Genomic DNA, 20248 nt, shown 5'->3' with positions numbered 1-20248 from the left:
AGACCTCCATGTGAACCAGATGGAGCCGACGCCGGCCCATTTATCTCCCCAGCCATGAAATAAGGTGCAAATGGGAGCCATCTTTGACCCCCAGCCCCGGAGGAAGCTTAGATTGTAATATCTACTGATTCCCCTGGCAGAGAAGTCTCTGCTCCTGCTGCCCGCCTCCTCCTCCTCCTCCTCCTCCTCCGTCCACGCCACGCTACACCAGTGGGGAGGGAGGGAGGGAGGGAGGGAGGGAGGGCCGTCGACATCTTGTCTGCATTATCCACCAGACCCCTTGGGCTGTGATTGGATGCCGTGATAGATGGGAGATGGGGGTGATGGGGGTTGTGGGGTGAATGTACTCTGGATGTTCCTGGAGTTGCTCATGGGTGGAGGGAAGTGCGCGGGCCGCCAGGGTCCTTGCGGTTGGATGCCGCGGATATTCCGCCAGCTCGGCACTTCTGACATGGATCATTATCGAGACCGGGATCATTACGAATGGATGGTTTTCCCAACACGCGTGCCTCACTATGGTACATTGTGTACTCGTTGTACTTTGTGTGCTACGGGTCGAAGCCGGGAGCTTTACTCAGTAGCATAACTAGATGTGTTCACAGCAGGTGTTTTCTCTCTCTCTCTCTCTCTCTGTCTCACCCTGACTGTGTCTCTGTTTTACTCTTTGTCTCTGTCTGTCTCTTTCTCTCTTTCTTTGTCTCTGTTTCTGCCTCTCAATCCGTCTGTGTCTGTTTGTCTCTGTCTCTCTGTCTCACTCTCTTTCTCTCTCTCTGTCTCACTCTCTTTCTCTCTCTGTCTCTGTCTCTCTGTCTCACTCTCTTTCTCTCTCTCTCTGTCTCTCTCTCTCCCTGGCTCTCTCTGTCTATCTCTCTCTCTGTCTCTCTCTCTCCCTGTCTCTCTGTCTTTCTCTCACTCTCTGTCTCTGTCTCTCTCACTCTTTTTTAATGCTGTTCTGTTTCTTTTGTCGGCTGGAGGACAACTCTTTGATCCTACAAAGAGATCAAACCTTTCAGCACAAACTGGTGTTCCTGTTCTGAATCATTTCTGAGTATTCTCGTCCAGAGGTCATGAGCAAACAGAGTTCTCCAGCGATGACAAAGAGAACATGTTTGTTTTTTAACTGTTTCGGGTTACATGCCCAAACCCTTGCATACATAAACGACCCAAAATACAGATGTAAACATGGCTTACCATGAGCAATGTCACCACAGAGAGTGGGTTTCTGATCAGGTCATGCTCATTTCCACCGCCGAAACAGGGCTTAGATCGTGGTACTTCTCCTGATGGAGCAAACGAGAGACTATTCACTTCTCTGACCTACAATCCTCTGACCTGTAACAACGACCGAACCAACAGCAGCTCGGGTGAGCACCGCTAGAACAAATAAATAATATCCTCCGAGACATCTTTATTTGATTTGCATGTTAAGCAGCCCGGGTGATGTAGGCTTGACCCAAATGCCCGCGCACCTGAGCACACTATCTATCAGAACCAAATCCATTTTCCTGGCACTGAACAGAGCATGTCAATTAATTAGCAGCCGGGCGGAGATGGTTCCATCCATCACCCCTGGATACTACCTTTTTTTTTCCTGCCCAGAAACAAAGTTCAGTTTGAACATTCTCCTCATCCATCAAATCGGGGGAAAACATTTGCAGCAATTACAAAGACCACCAATGCCCCAAAGGGGGGAGCCGGGAAGCCGTCGTGGCAGGAATGAAATCTTAAAACCCAATAACATTATGACATAAGCTTGAACCCCTTCCAGAGAGAGAGAGATAGAGAGAGAGAGAGAGAGAGAGAGAGTCATACGGTGTGTGTTACCATAGCAACAGGGAACACTAGCAGCTCAGCAAAGTACAAAAAGAATGTGTTTGTGTGTTCTGCTGCTCGCTCCAGTCCATAGCGGTGGAATCCAGTGGGCGGGTGGTGGTGGTGGTGCTGCTGCTGCTGCTGCTGTGTGAGCATGCTGAGTGGCACTGCCACCATTCATTACTCTGCTCTGAGGTTTTTTCGGCCATTAACATCCATTAGGGGCCAAGGCGCACCGTATATATCCAGCGCTCTGGACAAGGGAGGGTATTTTTAGACACACGCTCATTAACGCAGAGAGACCATCGCATATGAAGGGCAGAGAGAGAGAGAGAGCGAGGGGGAGAGGGGGAGAGAGTGAGGGGGAGAGAGAGAGGAGGCTAGTCCACCCTTTAAAAGATGGCGTCCGTGCCGGAACACCTGAGAAGGTAAAATAAATAAAAGAGAGCCGACGATACGGAAGGTGATGAAATCATAAGAGGTGAAACGTCAGCCTTGTGAGTCGGCTGATGTAACACGACAGAGGACAGAACAAGAGCACTAAACTGTTGGACGCCGATATCAATGCAGCCGTACAATACTGTTGACACAAGTATTCATAGATTGAGCTTCTCCAATGAGCTCTTGGGCTTGAGGCCGCCAGTCAAAAGCCATCCCGGTATTCATGAGTTCCTCATTGAGAAACATTGAATTACATGGTAAACGGACTGCATTTATATAGCGCTTTACAGAGCCTACCCGGGGAAAAATCCCTTTCCAATTTATGCCTGGCCTTTACCCATACGCACTCTCTCATTCTCATTCACAGTGCGTCCGTCACACAGCCAGCCTTGAAAGCCACCAATAGCCTTCGTAGTTTGGGGTCCCTCCTGTCTCAATCAGGGGGCAGGAGAAGGGCCGGGGCATCAAACTAGCAACCCCTCCAGTTACCTAGGCAGCCTGCTGAGCAAATTCCGCCCCTACCAACTCCAACTTATTGCCATTGTTGGATATTCTGCAACTGGCATTTAGCATGCTTCCTGTTATGGTCGTACAATGGCAGTATCGAATCAAGTGTTATCTTTTTTTTTCTTTCGATAATGGGATTGCTATTTAATTTGCTGCAGGGGGGGAAAGTGCCACACTCTCTCGCTCGCTCTCTCTCTCTCTCTCTCGCCAGGTAGAGGTTAGATTGGATAAAAACATAGTGCCATTGTCTTACACAGTGAGGACGCTGATACAGGATAGTCAACAGAGCGACTAGTTCACTCCTCCAAAGTGTTTACTCGTGCCGCACGCTGGTACAACAGTGCCCCCTGAAGGATAGTTTGGAAATGATCCGTCCGTCGCTAAAACTTCACGTTGGAACCAAATTCAAATGTGGCTATTTGGGTATTTTGAGTCGTCTTTGCGGGCTAAACATGACACTTTTTTTTTTACCGTGTACGTCAATAACATAGAGCATCTGTGCCTTTAGTCAGTCCTCCTTTTATTGTGGTTTGAGGTTTGGCAGATCATTCAGCCGGAGAAGCAGCAGCTGACTGAAAACACAAACCGTGCATATTTCCTTGCACAGACCTAAATGTTGAAGCTCACTTTCTTGAGGTGCATCATGGGTCATGTCCCACCAAACACTACAGCTCCGTAGCCCGGCGAGGGGCCTCCTCGATGGGACAGAAACAGAGTTTGTACGCCCATATTGCCAGCAAAGCACTGGAGAGGCCAAGTGTTCTATGTTGTTATGAGAGGCTGATCCAAGTGGTCCGGGCCAAAAGAGCCCCTGAGATTCTGGACTCGCTCCCAGTAAGCTGACAGATGGGTGTGTGTGTGTGTGTGTGTGTGTGGAAGGGGGGGGGGGGGGGGGTCTGAAAGGTCAGACGGTTACAATGCAAGTCAGGGTTTGGACGGTCGGTTATATATCATTTATGTTTACACATGTCGATGAATCTTAACGTATAAAAAACATGTGGATTTTTTTTACGTTTGGCATTCCGGACAGGTTAAAGTCGTTGCGGTTGTGGCAATTTCGATTTCTTCTTACACCGCCAAGAACTAGGTATTTGAAATAACACGTAAACAAGCATCTCATTGGAAGCAAAAGGAAACTTGTGAACGTTAAAGGTCTTCACACCGCCTGTGGTCAGGTTAACGTGGGAGCTTTGAAGCATACGAAGACAGGGACCACCACCACCACAACAAAGCCCTCCTCGGCAGCGTAACCTTGAGAAGGCACCAGAGACGGGAGAGCCGGAGTCAGAGGAGCCACACTCATTCCTCCTGCGGCCCTCCACTTTAAAACACAAGGAGGGGGGGGTGGGTTGTCTCGTAATTCCGAATAGCAGAATTCCCACTAACTCACAGCGCTGACACATCCTATAAACAACCCTAGCGAGGCTATAAATTGTATTAGACTCTGTGTGTGTGTGTGTGTGTGTGTGTTTGTGTGTGTGTGTGTGAGCCCAGGTGTGTGTGTGCGTGTGTGCGCACTGATGCGTGTGTGTGTGCGCTTGTGTGCTTTTGTGTGCGTGCACGCTGACGTGTGTGTGTGTGTGTGTGTATGCCTGTCTGCTGAGATGGGCAGCGCCTTGGCTCGGCACCAAGCGTACTCCAATTCAGCCCACGTCGCCTGCAAGTCGCCGCTCTGCACCTGAGAATTAATCAATCTCAATGCCCAGCTATTATTACCCAGCTCCCCTACTAGTGTTCATTGTAATTCGTTGCTCGCTCCCTCGCTCTCTTTTCCTCCCTCTCTCTCGCCCTCTCTCGCTCTCTCTCTCTCCTTCTCTCGCTCTCTCTTCCACTCAGCTTATCTCTCTCTCTTGCTCTCTCTCTCTCTCTCTCTCACTCTCGCCCTCTCTCATGTCCTCCCTCTGACAATGGCTCTCCACCTTTCTCTCAAACACAAACACCCACATGACATGTTCATTAATCCATTCATACATTTGCCGTTCTCATCAGTATGCGTTTCACACCGACCGTGTCTGCTCATTGTATATAACATGGCATGAATAAAATATGAGATTGTGCTTTTAAATGTATTAATTCAGTAGTTGTAATGTGTGGTCGTGTGCCCCCCCCCCCCCCCCCCCCCCACCCCGCCCCCCTAGCCTACTAAGCCCGGACGAGAAGACGGACAGTCTCTCGATCGGCTGCCTGTTTTCTGCTGCTACTCTATTTTGGAGGTGCCTTTCTCCAAAAAAACAACATACCATGAGTAAAGTGGGACAGGTCTACCATGCTCAGGGACAGACAGAGGATAGGCCTCATGTTCAAGGAAGCTAAGGCGCTAACATCTCACACCTAGCGACTATTCAACCTCCATTTTTGCCGCTGGCTCTGTTCCAAGTCTGGGGCGTCTGAGTGCGTCTGTCAAATTGTATATTTCTCCTTGTGCAACCAAATCAAATAATCAAAGAGCATTTATACATCGCGGCATGTACTCATTATCACCCACGACGCGCGGCCATGAGATTACAATGAGCGCGTGAGAAGAGGTGATTACGAACTAGCATGTGGAGAGAGACGCAGGCGGCAGAGTCTCGGGCGATAATCAGCCGTAAGATGGAAGAGATCTCAGTCGTCAATCAGGCGGTCTCCACCGAATCACTTCAGAGTGCCGCATGCAAATGTCACCCAATGCCTTTCCCGTCATGCGCACTCCCCTGGAAGTCACACGGCGCGCGCGTGGAAAGAGCTCTCAAAGAGAACAGTGGTGCTGGTGGTGCTGGTAGTGCCAGTGGTGCTGCTGTTGGTGTTGGTGTGGCTGGTGGTGGTGCTGGTGGTGCTGGTGGTGATGGTGGTTGTGGTGCTGTTGGTGATGCTGGTGTTGGTGGTGGTGGTGATGGTGGTGGTGGTTGTGGTACTGATGGTGGTGGTGGTGGTGCTGCTGGTGGTGGTGGTTGGATGTATCCCCGCCACAACAATCCCTGTTGTTGTTTTTTCAGAATAATTAGTCTTTGTTAAGGTGTATGTGTCAGGGCGGGGGGTTCGGGGGTGGAGGGGGGGCACACAGAGGACAAGCTGTTGATGTGCCAGGTTGGTGGTAATAGAAAAGCACAGGCTACACCAGCGGCGGGGCGTGTGTGTGTGTGTGTGTGTTGCTGTCCACTTCCCAGACTCTCCGGACCCCACCCTCCACACACACACACACACACACACACACACGGGGAGGTGGGGAAGTGGTTCGGGAGGACGCTGGAAGTGCGCTGTCAGATCCAATGACAGATGGGCCGCGTGGCGCGCAGACTCCCCTCTGATGCCTCGCACACAACCAGAAATCTATTTAGGAGATGGCTCTCTGTCTGCAGTGCCACTAATTTGGCCCTGATGAGGAACACTGGAGCGCAGCGCGAGCGCGGGGACCCTCGCATGTCCCTAAAAGGATTTCTAAAAGGCCCAGATGTGCCACGGACCGAATTCAGATTAACTTTGTTTACCCTCACGGGGGCTATTTTAGAAGCTGCCCTGTCAGATTATATAGCAGTCTTTGTATCCACCAGAAATGTCTGCAGTGATCTGGGCCGTCCCCGGGTACGGCAGCAATGTGCAACCATAACCCGGAACCAGTGTAGTAGACCCGGCATGTTAAACACACTGGAAACACTGGGTGTGGATATGGTGGTCTCGGTCTGGGATCCGGGTGGTGTATTAGGGATGCCGGTTCGATCCCCGTCTCCTCCTAGCTGAGTGTCGAGGTGTCGCTGAGCAAGACGCTTCACCCTGACTGCTCCTGACGAGCTGGCTGTCGCCTTGCGTGGTAGACTCCGCCGTCGGTGTGTCAATGTGTGTATGAACAGTTGTAAGTCGCTTTGGATACAGGCGTCTGCTAAATGCCCTAGATGTAAATGTAAATGTGAGGGATCGATCCTGCGTCCCTCCGACCACAGAGGCCTAGGTGGAGTCCACAGAGAGGCCATCTGTGCCGCAGGCTGTAGATACCCAGAGTGCGGAACATCGAGTATGTCTTGAACCACGTTCCCCTGCCTGGACTAAGGCTTCCATAGCATGTGTGTGATCTTTGCTTTACTTTCCTCCTTGTTTAGTTTTTTTCCATTTTTGTTATAGTCAGTGGCCTCCCCCTCGAAGGCTGTACTATCACCTTTATGCTATAACGCGGTCCAGTCCCTTCTTATTTATCCCAGAGCAACTATTTTTGTTATCCGAATTAGGTGAGATTATGACAAACGGTCTTGATGGCAACGTAGAGAGGGGCGACTCGCTTCACACTGCCAGAGACCTGCGTCAGGCAGGAGACAAGAGGCTTAATCACCCAACAGATCCCCGGCCCAGGGGCCTGATTGCGGAGGACCAGCCTCCACAAAGGAAGCCCAGCCTCGAGTGAAGCCAGGCTTGACTCAAATCAGGAGAAGGGCCATCCAGAAGGGGCGTGGACGTACGGGGCAAGCGGCCTGGCAGACGGGGAGGGGTGGGAGGGTGTGTGGTGGTGGGGGTGTTGGTGGTGGGGGCTGGGTGGTGGAGATGGTTGGGTGCTGGAGGAGGTGGTGGTGGTGGGGATGGTTGGGTGCTGGAGGTGGTGGTGGTGGGGGCTGGGTGGTTGGGTGGTGGTGGTGGTGGAGGTGGTGGTGGTTGGGTGGTGGTGGTGGAGGCAGAGCAGATGAAACAGATCCTAAAGAGCTCCTGGCAGCTGAATAAAACAGCTGAACGGGCGAGCGTGGCAGCGGCGGGGTGGCAGAGCGGTTGGCCTTTGTCTTCCTCTCCCCCCCCCCCACCTATGTTCCCTCCTGCCCTGGTGCACTACAACGCTTTGATCTGAGAGAGAGAGAGAAAGAGAGAGAGAGGTTCTCCACTGTAAAGACATGCCTCTCCTTGTTTTACTTCCCATATGAAGTTATGCAACAGCAGTGAGGAAAGAGTGAGGTAAGACGCTGTGGTGGCACACACATATTCATTCACATCATTCAGCGCATACAGCCACCTGAAAGGTCCAGGAGGACAGCATCCTCCACACCCACCTTTGTTTGGTAGGCAAACTGTAATGGGTCCTGGGCATGTTGCACCTGAGGCCTGAGCAGGTTGAGGAAGAGCCGCTCCAGTGTCTTCATCAGTTGAGACGTAAGTGGTAGCATTTTTATCCCCAACTGCCGGCTGGCTTTTTGACATATCCATGTGTTTTCCCGGGTTGTATCACAAAGAATTTCTTTGGACAGAGTCCATGTAGTGTCACAGTAGTGTATTTGCATAAAGTGATCTGATTGGCCGACGGATCCTTCGCTACCCGAAAGTCTGAATATTTCTCAACTTTTGACTCAGGCAACGAAGCCGAGATGGGGACGTGCAGTTGAAGACACCGTGTAGCAGCTCACCCAGTTCAGCAGCCCAGGTCCTCAGCAGCCGGTATCATCAAATGCCACATGTATGAACGTGTACACGTGTTATATTTTTATTGTCATTGGCCATGGAATCAATCAACTACATCGCTCAACTCAATGAGTATGTGCAGAAAAGTGGCTGGGTGTTGAAATACGACGACGTGGGTTCCGAAGGTCCTGCTCATATTAAAACGTGAGTCTGCTCCACCGTTATGCATAGTGCTTTGCATAGGCAGCTTATCTGTTGTATTTGAAATGCAATGGTTTACAACAGGGGTTCTCAAACTATATGGGGCCGGGGACCCCTCATAGGGGAAGAAGAAGACCCCCTCATAACCGCGACACTAATGTAATCATATAGGCTCTTATAGACCTCAGTTAGTTGAAAAAAATGAGGAGATATGGAGAAATGTACACAGGATTGTTTCAATCTCTGAACCACATGGGGACAGTCCACCATATCAGCAAGCAAATTCAGTGCATGAAAGAAGCCTCAATGCATGAAAGAAGCATTTTTAGTCTGACAGTCTCAGACTAAAAAACACTTCAGTGGTTGCAGTCAAAGAAGAATGCATGAGCCAAATTTTCTGAATGCTACAGTACCGAAAAGGCCTACTACTCAACCGTGTACAACACTGTAGACTACTGTTTCAGCTTTTATAACAAATGATTTTAAAATGTGTCCCTCAGGTTTACTCAAAGGGTGATATTAAACGGCAAACCATACCCAGAGGGCAAGGAAGGAAGCCCGGCAGAATGCAGCTAAACAGGCTCTGAGCGTTTTAGAGACGGATCACTCCCATGTCTTGGGGCGGTCTGTGAGGGACGCTGCAGAGCCAATTTATCCGCCGAAGATCACCCAACCCAACTACATGTGTTGGATCTACGAGTACAGTCAGGAGAAACGGGTTTCCATAGTGGCACAGGAGTCCACCGTGATGGAACTGGGCCACGCTAAACCGTAAGTCTCTGCGGTTCGTTCCTTCATTATCCAGTCATCCGGTTAGCCATTCGGCTCAAAATGTTGGTGTTTTCAGGCTTTGCAGGTTTGTGGTTGGTGGTAAGGAGTACCCATCTGGCTCCGGCAGAACGAAGAAGGACACAAAGGAGGACGCAGCCAGGCTTGCATATAAGGAGATGTATAGAATTCCACCCTTAAACTGTCGCTTTTCCACCGACAGTACCAGCTCAACTCGCCATGACTTAGCACGGCACGACTCGGTTTGGTTCCAGGCACGTCGCGTTTCCATCTAAAAAAGTACCTCTTCAATGTGGGCGGGTCGTAGAAAAGAACCTCTTCAACATGGGCGGGTCATCATTAGGTTTTAATCCCGGGAGACGGGATTCCCGGGAAATCTGATCAAGACTATTTCCTGATTCCCGGGAAAGGTTATGATGGGAAATAAAATAAAATAAAAAGTGCAATGACTGTGCGTCTATTGTTGTCACACGGTAACGTTGATCGAGGCGAAACTCGAGCCCTGGGAAAGGAACGACACTAAAACGAAACAGCGAAACGCTGATCCGTGTCCCCCTCGGAAGCGGGTCCGTGGACTCCAGCCACGCCGGACACACACAACCACGTCGGACACAAACAATCGCGCAGCCTAACTCTAGCCCCGGGAAAGGAGCGACACACACGGCGAAACGCCGATCCGTGTCCTCCTCGGGAGCAAGTCTGTGGACTCCAGCCACGCCGGACTCAATTTAACTTTGAGTGATTATTCCCGTTTGCAGCCGCTGGCCAATCAGTGGCCAGCAGCCTGTTTACATCACACAAAAGTACCTACTCCGCTTGCTTGGAACCTCGACGGAGGTGGTACTAAAAAAAGTACCCGGTACCAGGTACCAGGTACTTTTTTTGCCAATGGAAACGCAACGGTCGAGGCGAGTCGAGCTGGTACTGTCGGTGGAAAAGCGGCATAACTGTCCTGTGTAAAATAACGTGACTGACACCTTGCAAGCCGTTTGTTAGTGGGTGTGTAAATGTGTAATTAACATTTAGGGCATTTAGCAGATGCTTTTATCCAAAGCGACTTACAATAAGTACATTTGTCAGAAGAAAGAGAAACAACAATATATTGCTGTCAGTACAGTAAGGATATTCATAGAAACAAGTGCCAAGCACTACCAGTTGTTAGGTTAACCCATTCCCTGTATACAACAAAGATAGCTAGGATAGGATGCTACACAACTAAGTACTATAACTAAATACAACATTCAATAAGTGCGTACATTAAGTGTGTCAATGTAAGTGCGTGGGAGGTATGAATAGAGATGGTGTGTTCTGATAATGGTAATAAACACAATGTATAAAAGCACAATATAACTTCTTATTTTAAAGACCGTAGATCAGAGTGGCAGTGTTGAGCCATCGAGTCCTCAAACAAATGAATTGAATCAAGACATGTCGGAGGCAATGTGAGTACAGCCAGGATGAACACATCACACAGGACGATCGATTCATGATTAAGTGTTGATGTTTTTGTTAACCGTCTATCCCCCAGTGGTTCACCTGCAAACATGGAGGTGAGCGTCAGAGAGCATTCTGGCATGACTGAGCCTAATTACATAGGACTGCTCAACCACCATTGTCAGAAGATCATGTGCCAGCTAGTAGTATCTTTGCTGTCCGGAAGTTTATTTATATCTTTGTTTTTAATCACTAAGGGCATCCTCCTCATCAGATAGATGGATTCAGGACAAAGATTCATCTGAACCTTCCAAGGTAATTTGGTTTAATTAGTTTCTCATTTGAATAGTTTCTCAGTTATAACATATTTTTACATCTGACATTAACATTCTTAAAATTATATATTTTATTTTTCTATTGTGAAGGAAGAAAAATTGGGTAGCAAGGCTAAAATTGAGTAAGTCATTTAAATATTTCTCAAAATTCTCTTCATGTATGTTCACCTTTTTTAAGCTGTATTGTGATTATTGCTATTTTGGTAGATTTGCAGCAATATTCAACAACACCCCAAAAGAACCAACCAATACATCCCCTAGTGGCGTTTTATGATAGTGCAGCCTGCTATAAAACAGGAAGTGGCCATTTTGTAGTTCAGTCTACATGTGGCTTTCGAGCAATGATTCCCAGCTCCACAATCTTGTGCCATCCTTCGATCTGATAGCTTTTAGACGCATTGTCTGTAAGTAAATGTTTAAGATGGAAGTATATTGACGTAGAAAACTCTTTATTTCTAGCCTTTAGTGAGAATTATGTTTATTTCACTACACGTTTATTTTGTACTTCCACATGCTATGTTATACCTCATGCTTACCTGTTAGCATCATTAAGCTTTTTGCAGAATCTCCTGTCATACTCTCTCCCCTGGTACTCCTGACCCAGAAAACTGGAGCTCCTCCACCTCCACCTAGCGACTTCAAGAAAGGAGAACTTCTCAAGGAAGAGTGGAAGCGAGTCCAGAGTTTGGCAGACACATTTTGGACTAGGTGGCGCCGGGAGTATTTGTGCACCCTGCAGAGCCGGCGGAAATGGGTAGACAAGAGGCCTAACCTCAAGCAAGGAGACGTGGTCCTAATGAAAGATTCTCAAGCGAAGAGGAACGACTGGCCTATGGCCATCATCACAAAGAACCTTCCGAGCCAGGATGGGTTGGTAAGGAAAGTGGATCTCTGCGTGATCAAAGAAGGCAAGCCTAAGGTTTACTCTAGACCTGTGATGGAGGTGGTCCTTCCTCTGTCCCCGGAGGACTTTTAGATTAGAGGAAGTTCTATGGAGTCTTTTCGAAGACCCCAGGCGGGGAGTGTTCTGGACACTGTGTGGTTTTATGTTTGTTAAATCCCCTAGTGGCGTTTTATGATAGTGCAGCCTGCTATAAAACAGGAAGTGGCCATTTTGTAGTTCAGTCTACATGTGGCATTCGAGCGATGATTCCCAGCTCCACAATCTTGTGCCATCCTTCGATCTGATAGCTGTTAGACGCATTGTCTGTAAGTAAATGTTTAAGATGGAAGTATATTGACGTAGAAAACTCTTTATTTCTAGCCTTTAGTGAGAATTATGTTTATTTCACTACACGTTTATTTTGTACTTCCACATGCTATGTTATACCTCATGCTTACCTGTTAGCGTCATTAGGCTTTTTGCAGAATCTCCCGATCAGAGATTCCGACTCCCGACGCAGCGTATCATCAGCCTCACTTGAGGAAGATCGCGAATGAGATACCAACTCTAGATCCTCAAGCAGAGATACTGGAAACAAATAAATGGGCCTCACAACGCTCCATTCGCCCAGAGGTTGGACATTGGATGGGTAGTAGTTGACGAGGTCTGCCTAGGGGGGGCTCACAAGCCATCTGAGGTGAACACTCTCAAGACTACCATATTGGAAAATGGTCGCCCAAGCTACCTGCAGCCCTGCACCAGTCAAGTGCAGGTAAAGGAAAGATTTAAACAGAACCCTATTTACCAACCCTAACCCTAACCAAGGTTACCAAACAACAGAGACTGTGCTTATAATCGTCTCGTCTCACTCCGTCTGACCTTGGAGAAGCGCCCCCAGATGAAGACACACTTTCTGGAATTCATGGAGAAAATGTTCAAGAACGAGCATTCAGAGGAAGCCCCTCCATTACAGGATGGCCAAGAAGTCTGGTATCTCCCCTCTTTTGGAGTCTACCATCCGAAGAAGCCAGAGCAGATCCGTGTCGTTTTCGACTCCAGTGCAGCTTATCAAGGGGTCTCCCTCAACGACGTGATTCTCCGAGGGCCGGACATGAACAACACTCATCGGTGTGCTCATGAGGTTTAGGAGAGAGCTTGTCGCTATCACTGCCGATGTCCAGCACATGTTCCACTGTTTTGTTGTGAAAGAAGACCATAGAGATTTTCTGCGCTTCCTGTGGTATCGCAACAATGACCTCGACAGCGACATCGTGGACTACAGAATGCGCGTACATGTCTTTGGGAATAGCCCTTCCCCAGCCGTCGCCATCTACGGTCTAAGAAGGGCAGCGAGGGAAGAAGATGATTTTGGCAGCGATGCAAGAAGGGTAATCAAGAGAGTTCTACATCGATGACTTGCTGAAGTCATGCCCCACCGAAGCGGAGGCTATCAGTATCCTCAAGCGAGCTCAACAAATGCCTCAAACAGACAAGCTGTAGTCGATGCCTTTAGCCTTGAAGACCGGGCCAAAGATGTTCAAGATCGTGATTTCTTCGCAGACGATATGCCACTGCAGCGGACACTGGGAGTGTCATGGAGCATAACAGCAGACATGTTCGTGTTCCAAGTTGCTGCTGAGCAGAAACCTTTCACCTGGCGAGGAGTGCTGGCATTCTATGCTATTCACTCGACAGTGAATAGCATTTACGACCCCCTCGGCTTCCTTACACCAGTAACAATACAAGGAAGGCTGCTCCTCAGGGAACTCTCCACACAAGCTGGAGATTGGGACTCTCCTCTTCCTAAGGACATGGAAGCAGAGTGGGACAGATGGAGGGCCTCTCTCCAGTACCTCCAACATCTCAAAAACCTCAAGAGATCTATGATCTGGTCAATCCGATCTCAGACGCTGAGATACGCCCACAAGTTGTGGTTCACATTACAAGGACATTCTGAACACGGCATGCTTTGAGCACTTCTCCAACTTTAATACTCTCATTAAGGCAGTAGGACGCCTACTTCACATTGCCCGGTCCTTCACTCAAGCTCAACGAGGAGACAACTGCCATGGGTGGCACATCAGTTGGAGGTCGCATCACACAGGCCAAGTTAAGCACAGACGAAACCAACCCCATCATCGTTCCAGGCCGTCACCATCTGGGAGCCCTCATCGTGCGTCACCACCACCAGGCCGTGAAACATCAAGGCAGGCACTTGATGTTTCACTACTGAGGGTGCCATCAGAGCGTCTGGAATATGGCTGGTTGGAGCTAAACGAAGCATCAGTGGTCTACTCTTCAAATGCGTGACCTGCAGAAGACTCCGCTGGAAAACAGAGCACCAACAGATGTCAGACCTGCCAGCTGAGCGACTACAGGTGGCACCACCCTTTTCCTATGTTGGAGTCGATGTTTTCGAGCCTTGGGAGGTGGTTTCCCGCCACACCAGAGGAGGGCATGCCAACAGTAAACGTTGGGCTGTGTTGTTCTCGTGTATGTGCACACGAGCCGTGCACATAGAGATCATCGAAACTATGTGCGAGCAGCTTCATTAATGCACTCAGAAGGTTTTTCGCTATCAGAGGACCTGCAAGGCAACTACACTCAGACTGCGGCACCAACTTTGTGGGTGCTTGCCAAGAGCTGAAAATGGATGAGTCCCACTCCGACCCGCAGAGTGTGGAGAAGTATCTGGAGACGCAGAAATGCACCTGGGTATTTAACCCACCTCATTTGTCTCATATGGGCGGCGAATGGGAGCGGATGATCGGAATTTCACGTCGCATCTTGGACTGCATGCTTCTTGAAGAGAAGTCACATTTAACTCATGAAGTCCTGACAACCCTCATGGCTGAAGTCAGCGCCATTATCAATGCAAGGCCTCTCATTCCTGTATCCTCTGATTCCGAATCTCCTGTCATACTCTCTCCCCTGGTACTCCTGACCCAGAAAACTGGAGCTCCTAGCGACTTCAAGAAAGGAGAACTTCTCAAGGAAGAGTGGAAGCGAGTCCAGAGTTTGGCAGACACATTTTGGACTAGGTGGCGCCGGGAGTATTTGTGCACCCTGCAGAGCCGGCGGAAATGGGTAGACAAGAGGCCTAACCTCAAGCAAGGAGACGTGGTCCTAATGAAAGATTCTCAAGCGAAGAGGAACGACTGGCCTATGGCCATCATCACAAAGAACCTTCCGAGCCAGGATGGGTTGGTAAGGAAAGTGGATCTCCGCATGATTAAAGAAGGCAAGCCTAAGGTGCAAGCCTAAGGTGGTCCTTCTTCTGTCCCCGGAGGACTTTTAGATTAGAGGAAGTTCTATGGAGTCTTTTCGAAGACCCCAGGCGGGGAGTGTTCTGGACACTGTGTGGTTTTATGTTTGTTAAATCCCCTAGTGGCGTTTTATGATAGTGCAGCCTGCTATAAAACAGGAAGTGGCCATTTTGTAGTTCAGTCTACATGTGGCATTCGAGCGATGATTCCCAGCTCCACAATCTTGTGCCATCCTTCGATCTGATAGCTGTTAGACGCATTGTCTGTAAGTAAATGTTTAAGATGGAAGTATTTTGACGTAGAAAACTCTTTATTTCTAGCCTTTAGTGAGAATTATGTTTATTCCATTACACGTTTATTTTGTACTTCCACATGCTATGTTATACCTCATGCTTACCTGTTAGCGTCATTAGGCTTTTTGCTAGCCTCTTAATTCATGTTCATTTGTTAGCATAGCCTCCATTTTTGTGTCCTTTTTATACTTGTAGTACTTAAATGTAGGATGTATGCTTTGTACACGTACTTCTTCAGAACTGTAATGTCAACATTTCTTTTTATTCTTGTGTTATAGTTTTACAATCTACGAGCTTCAGTAAAAACACTCTACAGAATCCCGTTCTCCTCGAGTCATTGAAGTTCATGTTAAACTGACTGGATAGCTGGATGATCATCTAGTGAGAACAGTACAACACCAACAAGTCCAACTACTTCTTCTAGGTAAGGCAAACACAGACCTCCACCCGCAAATGTCTGTTTGTTTTGAATGGGTTACCATGCATGGTAATGTCTATGAATGTGTGAGGGCTTTGGTCAAGTTTACAAGGCCAGGTTGAAACACTTGAATATGTATCACGCGGTCAAGAAAGTGCCCAATAAAGAGTAAGAGTCTTCCAGCTTTTATCTCATGGTATAGTTTTGTTGCTCAGTCAACCTTAATTAATATTTTCATGCTACCACTCATTATGATCAGGAAAACTTGCCGTGAGCCAGCGGTATTAGCAGGGCTACAGCATCTTAATATCGTTCGATATTACACCTTCTGGATTGAGGATTCGGACAACATGCCTCCCAATGGTGAAGGTTCCAGCACTTCCAAGTAAGTAATTCTACCATTAAAATTAGGTTCAACAATATTCGCCAAGCTACAGGTGGTTCACATTTTGACTTGTATCTTCATAACCAGGTCAAGCAGCGATATGTCCAGGCCGTACCTGTACAACCAAATGGAGCTGTGTGAAGTGAAGAATCTGGAAGACTGGATAAATAAGAAGAACTTATTGACTCAGGATCTCACTCGGGGGAAGGAGAATCTAGACATCATGAGGATGATAATATGTGGTGTGGAATACGTCCACTCCAATAACCTATTACACAGGGACCTAAAGGTGGGATACTGTTTGGGTTACATTTAGTTACTATGCCACATGTTCACCTCTCGATGAACAACTCAAAATATTGTCTTTGTGTCTGTCAGCCCTCCAACATTATGTTTGGATCGAATGGAGAGGTGAAGATCGTGGATTTTGGTCTGGTAACAGAGGAGAGGGATGAGGACGGCAATGTGATGGAGAAAACGAGGAGCACGGGCACTAGGTCGTTTATGGCGCCTGAACAAGTGAGAACATCTGTTTTATAAAGTAAAAAACGGTTTGTGATAAAGTGCAGCATAAAGGATATCCCTAATCAATGATCTTTATCTGTATGTTTTATTACAGAGTAACAAAAATGTATACGACAAAAAGGTGGATATATTTGCGTCGGGCTTGGTATACATTTTGATGCCGTGGAATATCTCCCATCATGAAAGGATTGAAGTAAGTCTGTTAAAGATGGCATTATTTCATCATATCTTTGTGAACATCATATCAAGTATTATGTTAATGAATTAATTCATTTCTTTTTCATGTTAACAGATTTGGGATGACCTCAGAAAACAAACATTTCCAGCAGACTTTACACGGTCATTTCCTCAAGAGGTCAAATTAATTTGTACTTTCATACGTAGATCTAAAATTGTGCAAGTCAACTTTACGATACTGCCATGTATGATGACCTAGAATGCTTTAATACTTTTTTTGTCTGTTTGCAGCAAGATCTAATTGCATCGATGCTACATAAAAACCCAGAATCCCGACCCTCTGCTGAGAAGATACAGGCTAAGCTGGAGGGGTTCCAGTTGGTCTTTCCATTGGTGAGAAGATGTGGTCCTGCACACTTCCCTCAGTGAGTATCAACATTAATGCATAGAGAATAAGAACATGTACTGTGTACACAATTCACTAAATCGGAAGGTACAAATGTTACATCCTGCTTTATATATCCGTTGTTTTCCAAAATGCTTGTGTGAATTTTATGTTTGAAAAAATTATTATTGTTTTCAAGTTTCTACTTCTGGGTCTGACTGTTTCGTAGCTATTTCCTTCTTCTTACATGGGACAAAGTCAATCTGGTGTAAATTATCACCGAAATTGTTTCAGCCAACAATATATATATATATATAAAATATTGGTTAAACTGCTGGATCAATAAAGCAACATCAGAAGTTTAAGGACTCAAAAGGAACCATGACATACCAGCTAGTAGTATGTCTATGAATGTGTGAGGAGATAATAACTCATCTTGCTTTCAATAGGTTTTTAGAAGAACACTATATTGAGCGAATTGGGGAAGGGGGCTTTGGTCAAGTTTACAAGGCCTGGTCGGAACCCTTGAATATATATTGCGCGGTCAAGATAGTGCCCTATGAAAAGTAAGAGTCTTCCAGCTTTTATCTCATGGTATAGTTTTGTTGCTCAGTCAACCTTAATTAATATTTTCATGCTACCTCTCATTATGATCAGGAAAGCTCTGCGTGAGCCAGCGGTATTATCAAGGCTACAGCATCCTAATATCGTTCGATATTACACCTCCTGGATTGAGGATTCGGACAACATGCCTCCCAACGGTGAAGGTTCCAGCACTTCCAAGTAAGTAATTCTACCATTACATCAACAATATTCGGCAAGCTACAAGTGGTTCACATTTTGACTTATATCTTCATAACCAGGTCAAGCAGCGATACGTCCGGGCCGTACCTGTACATCCTAATGGAGCTGTGTGGAGGGCAGAATCTGGAAGACTGGATAAATGATAAGAACTTATTGACTCAGGATCTCACTCGGGAGAAGGAGAGTCTAGACATCATGAGGAAGATAATATGTGGTGTGGAATACATCCACTCCAAGAACCTAATGCACAGGGACCTAAAGGTGGATACTGTTTGGGTTACATTTAGTTACTATGCCACATGTTCACCTCTCGATGAACAGCTCAAATATTGTCTTTGTGTCTGTCAGCCCTCCAACATTATGGTTGGATCGGATGGAGAGGTGAAGATCGTGGATTTTGGTCTGGTAACAGAGGAGAGGGATGAGGAAGGCAATGTGATGGAGAAAACGAGGAGCACGGGCACTAGGTCGTTTATGGCACCTGAACAAGTGAGAACACCTGTTTTATAAAGTAAAAAAAAAAGTTTATGATAAAGTGCAGCATAAAGGATATCCCTAATCAATGATCTTTATCTGTATGATTTATTACAGAGTAACAAAAACGTATACAACAAAAAGGTGGATATATTTGCGTCGGGCTTGGTATACTTTTTGATGCTGTGGAATATCTCCCATCATGAACAGATGAAAGTAAGTGTTGTGGATGGCATTATTTAATCATATCTTTGTGAACGTCATATCAAGTATTATGTTAATGAATTAATTCATTTTTTTTTTTTTCATGTTAACAGATTTGGGATGACCTCAGAAAACAAAGATTTCCAGCAGACTTTACACGGTCATTTCCTCAAGAGGTCAAATTAATTTGTACTTTTATACGTAGATCTAAAATTGTGCAAGTCAACTTTACGATACTGCCATGTATGACGACCTTGCATGCTTTAATACTTTTTTTTGTCTGTTTGCAGCAAGATCTAATTGCATCGATGCTACATAAAAACCCAGAATCCCGACCCTCTGCTAAGAAGATACAGGCTAGGCTGGAGGGGTTGGATCTTTCTGCAGGGAGTCCGAGAACAATCTGACCCAAGTAGACGGACGAGGGGAAGGAGGTGTTGGGACCAGCGACATTATAACATTTTTTATCTATTTTCAATGTGCACTATGTAATGTAACATATTTCAGCCATAATATTCTCTTGTGATACATTTTAGCTGTAATACTCTCACATAGCCACATGAAGCAGCACCGAGCATAGCTGACAGGTAATTTCCCCTCACAATCACCAGAGGGCAACACTGAGCACATTTGACAAATTAGGCGGTAATACTCTCACACAACCTCAGAGGGCAGTACTGAGCACATTTAACAAAGTTACGACATTTACACATAGGGGCAACAACGGACACACAGGAAGTGAGCAAGTTTTTAGAGCCGTAGAAGAAGTCTACTTTTACCTGTTTATAAAAAGCAACAGCTGAACAGAGGCGGGCAGAATCTCTCGGCGGCGTATCCTAGATGCCAAGCTTAGAGACGCTCCGCGCGTGTTATATACCATCCCTCTCCATTTGTTTCATAGACGATAGACAATAGACCAAAACCTTAACCAAATAAAGTGAGTTAAAAGCGATCCTGTCTCAGCGGCCTTTCCTGGACTAAAATATCATAACAGTAACTTTGTCAGTGCAGCCATGACTTCTGTTGATGAAGGTATTAATCGCTAAACAGTTAGCTAACGTTTGGCCTCATTGGGTTTCCATCCCCCTGCCAGAGCCCTGTCTCTGTTAATAAACCAGATTTACTTAAATTCATTGTCATCATTCTCATGGTTGGATATAGTGTGGCAGTTTAAACTACTACACTACATGTTTGATAGGGTTAGAACATGTTAGTTTAGTTTTTTTTAAAGAGAATTCAGTTTACACACATACAAAATTAATGGAGAATATTATCATAGGTGTATCTGTTGGTCTGCTAGAAGGTTCATTATACAGCTCATTACACAGCTGTTTCTAAATAAGGTTTGCTGCAGGTTTTTATTAAATACTTAACACCGCAGCATATATATACACAGTATATATATTGTGGCAGCTCGGCTAGAGTGAACCGCCTCGTCCCAAGGGCCAACACGGCCCTTTTAATCAAAATCAAACAAAATATCTCACTAATAAACAGAACAAAAAACATATTTGGAGGAATCCGGTCTTGTTCTTCAGGGTGGAAACACCTCACCCCTCACCTCTC

General features: G+C 46.7%; 1 protein-coding gene across 1 annotated transcript; it reads left to right on the top strand.

The window, feature by feature from the left end:
- Positions 1 to 8206: 8206 nt before the first annotated feature.
- LOC311350126 (interferon-induced, double-stranded RNA-activated protein kinase-like) lies at positions 8207 to 19495 on the top strand (the record flags this gene model as incomplete). The annotated part of the gene is given in 21 exon segments (XM_084470151.1): positions 8207 to 8313; positions 8811 to 8859; positions 8861 to 9081; positions 9158 to 9353; positions 11473 to 11787; positions 12776 to 12879; positions 14334 to 14466; positions 14701 to 14954; positions 15988 to 16113; positions 16201 to 16402; positions 16492 to 16632; positions 16733 to 16831; positions 16931 to 16993; positions 17107 to 17240; positions 17650 to 17766; positions 17858 to 17983; positions 18064 to 18265; positions 18353 to 18493; positions 18596 to 18694; positions 18796 to 18858; positions 18973 to 19495. Coding segments are annotated over 21 exon segments (3009 nt in total). The 3' UTR covers positions 19090 to 19495.
- Positions 19496 to 20248: the final 753 nt, after the last annotated feature.

This window comes from Micromesistius poutassou, assembly GCF_964030765.1.
Source record: "Micromesistius poutassou genome assembly, chromosome: 7".
Taxonomy (NCBI): Eukaryota; Metazoa; Chordata; class Actinopteri; order Gadiformes; family Gadidae; genus Micromesistius; species Micromesistius poutassou.
This window is presented reverse-complemented; position numbering and strand designations above follow the sequence as displayed.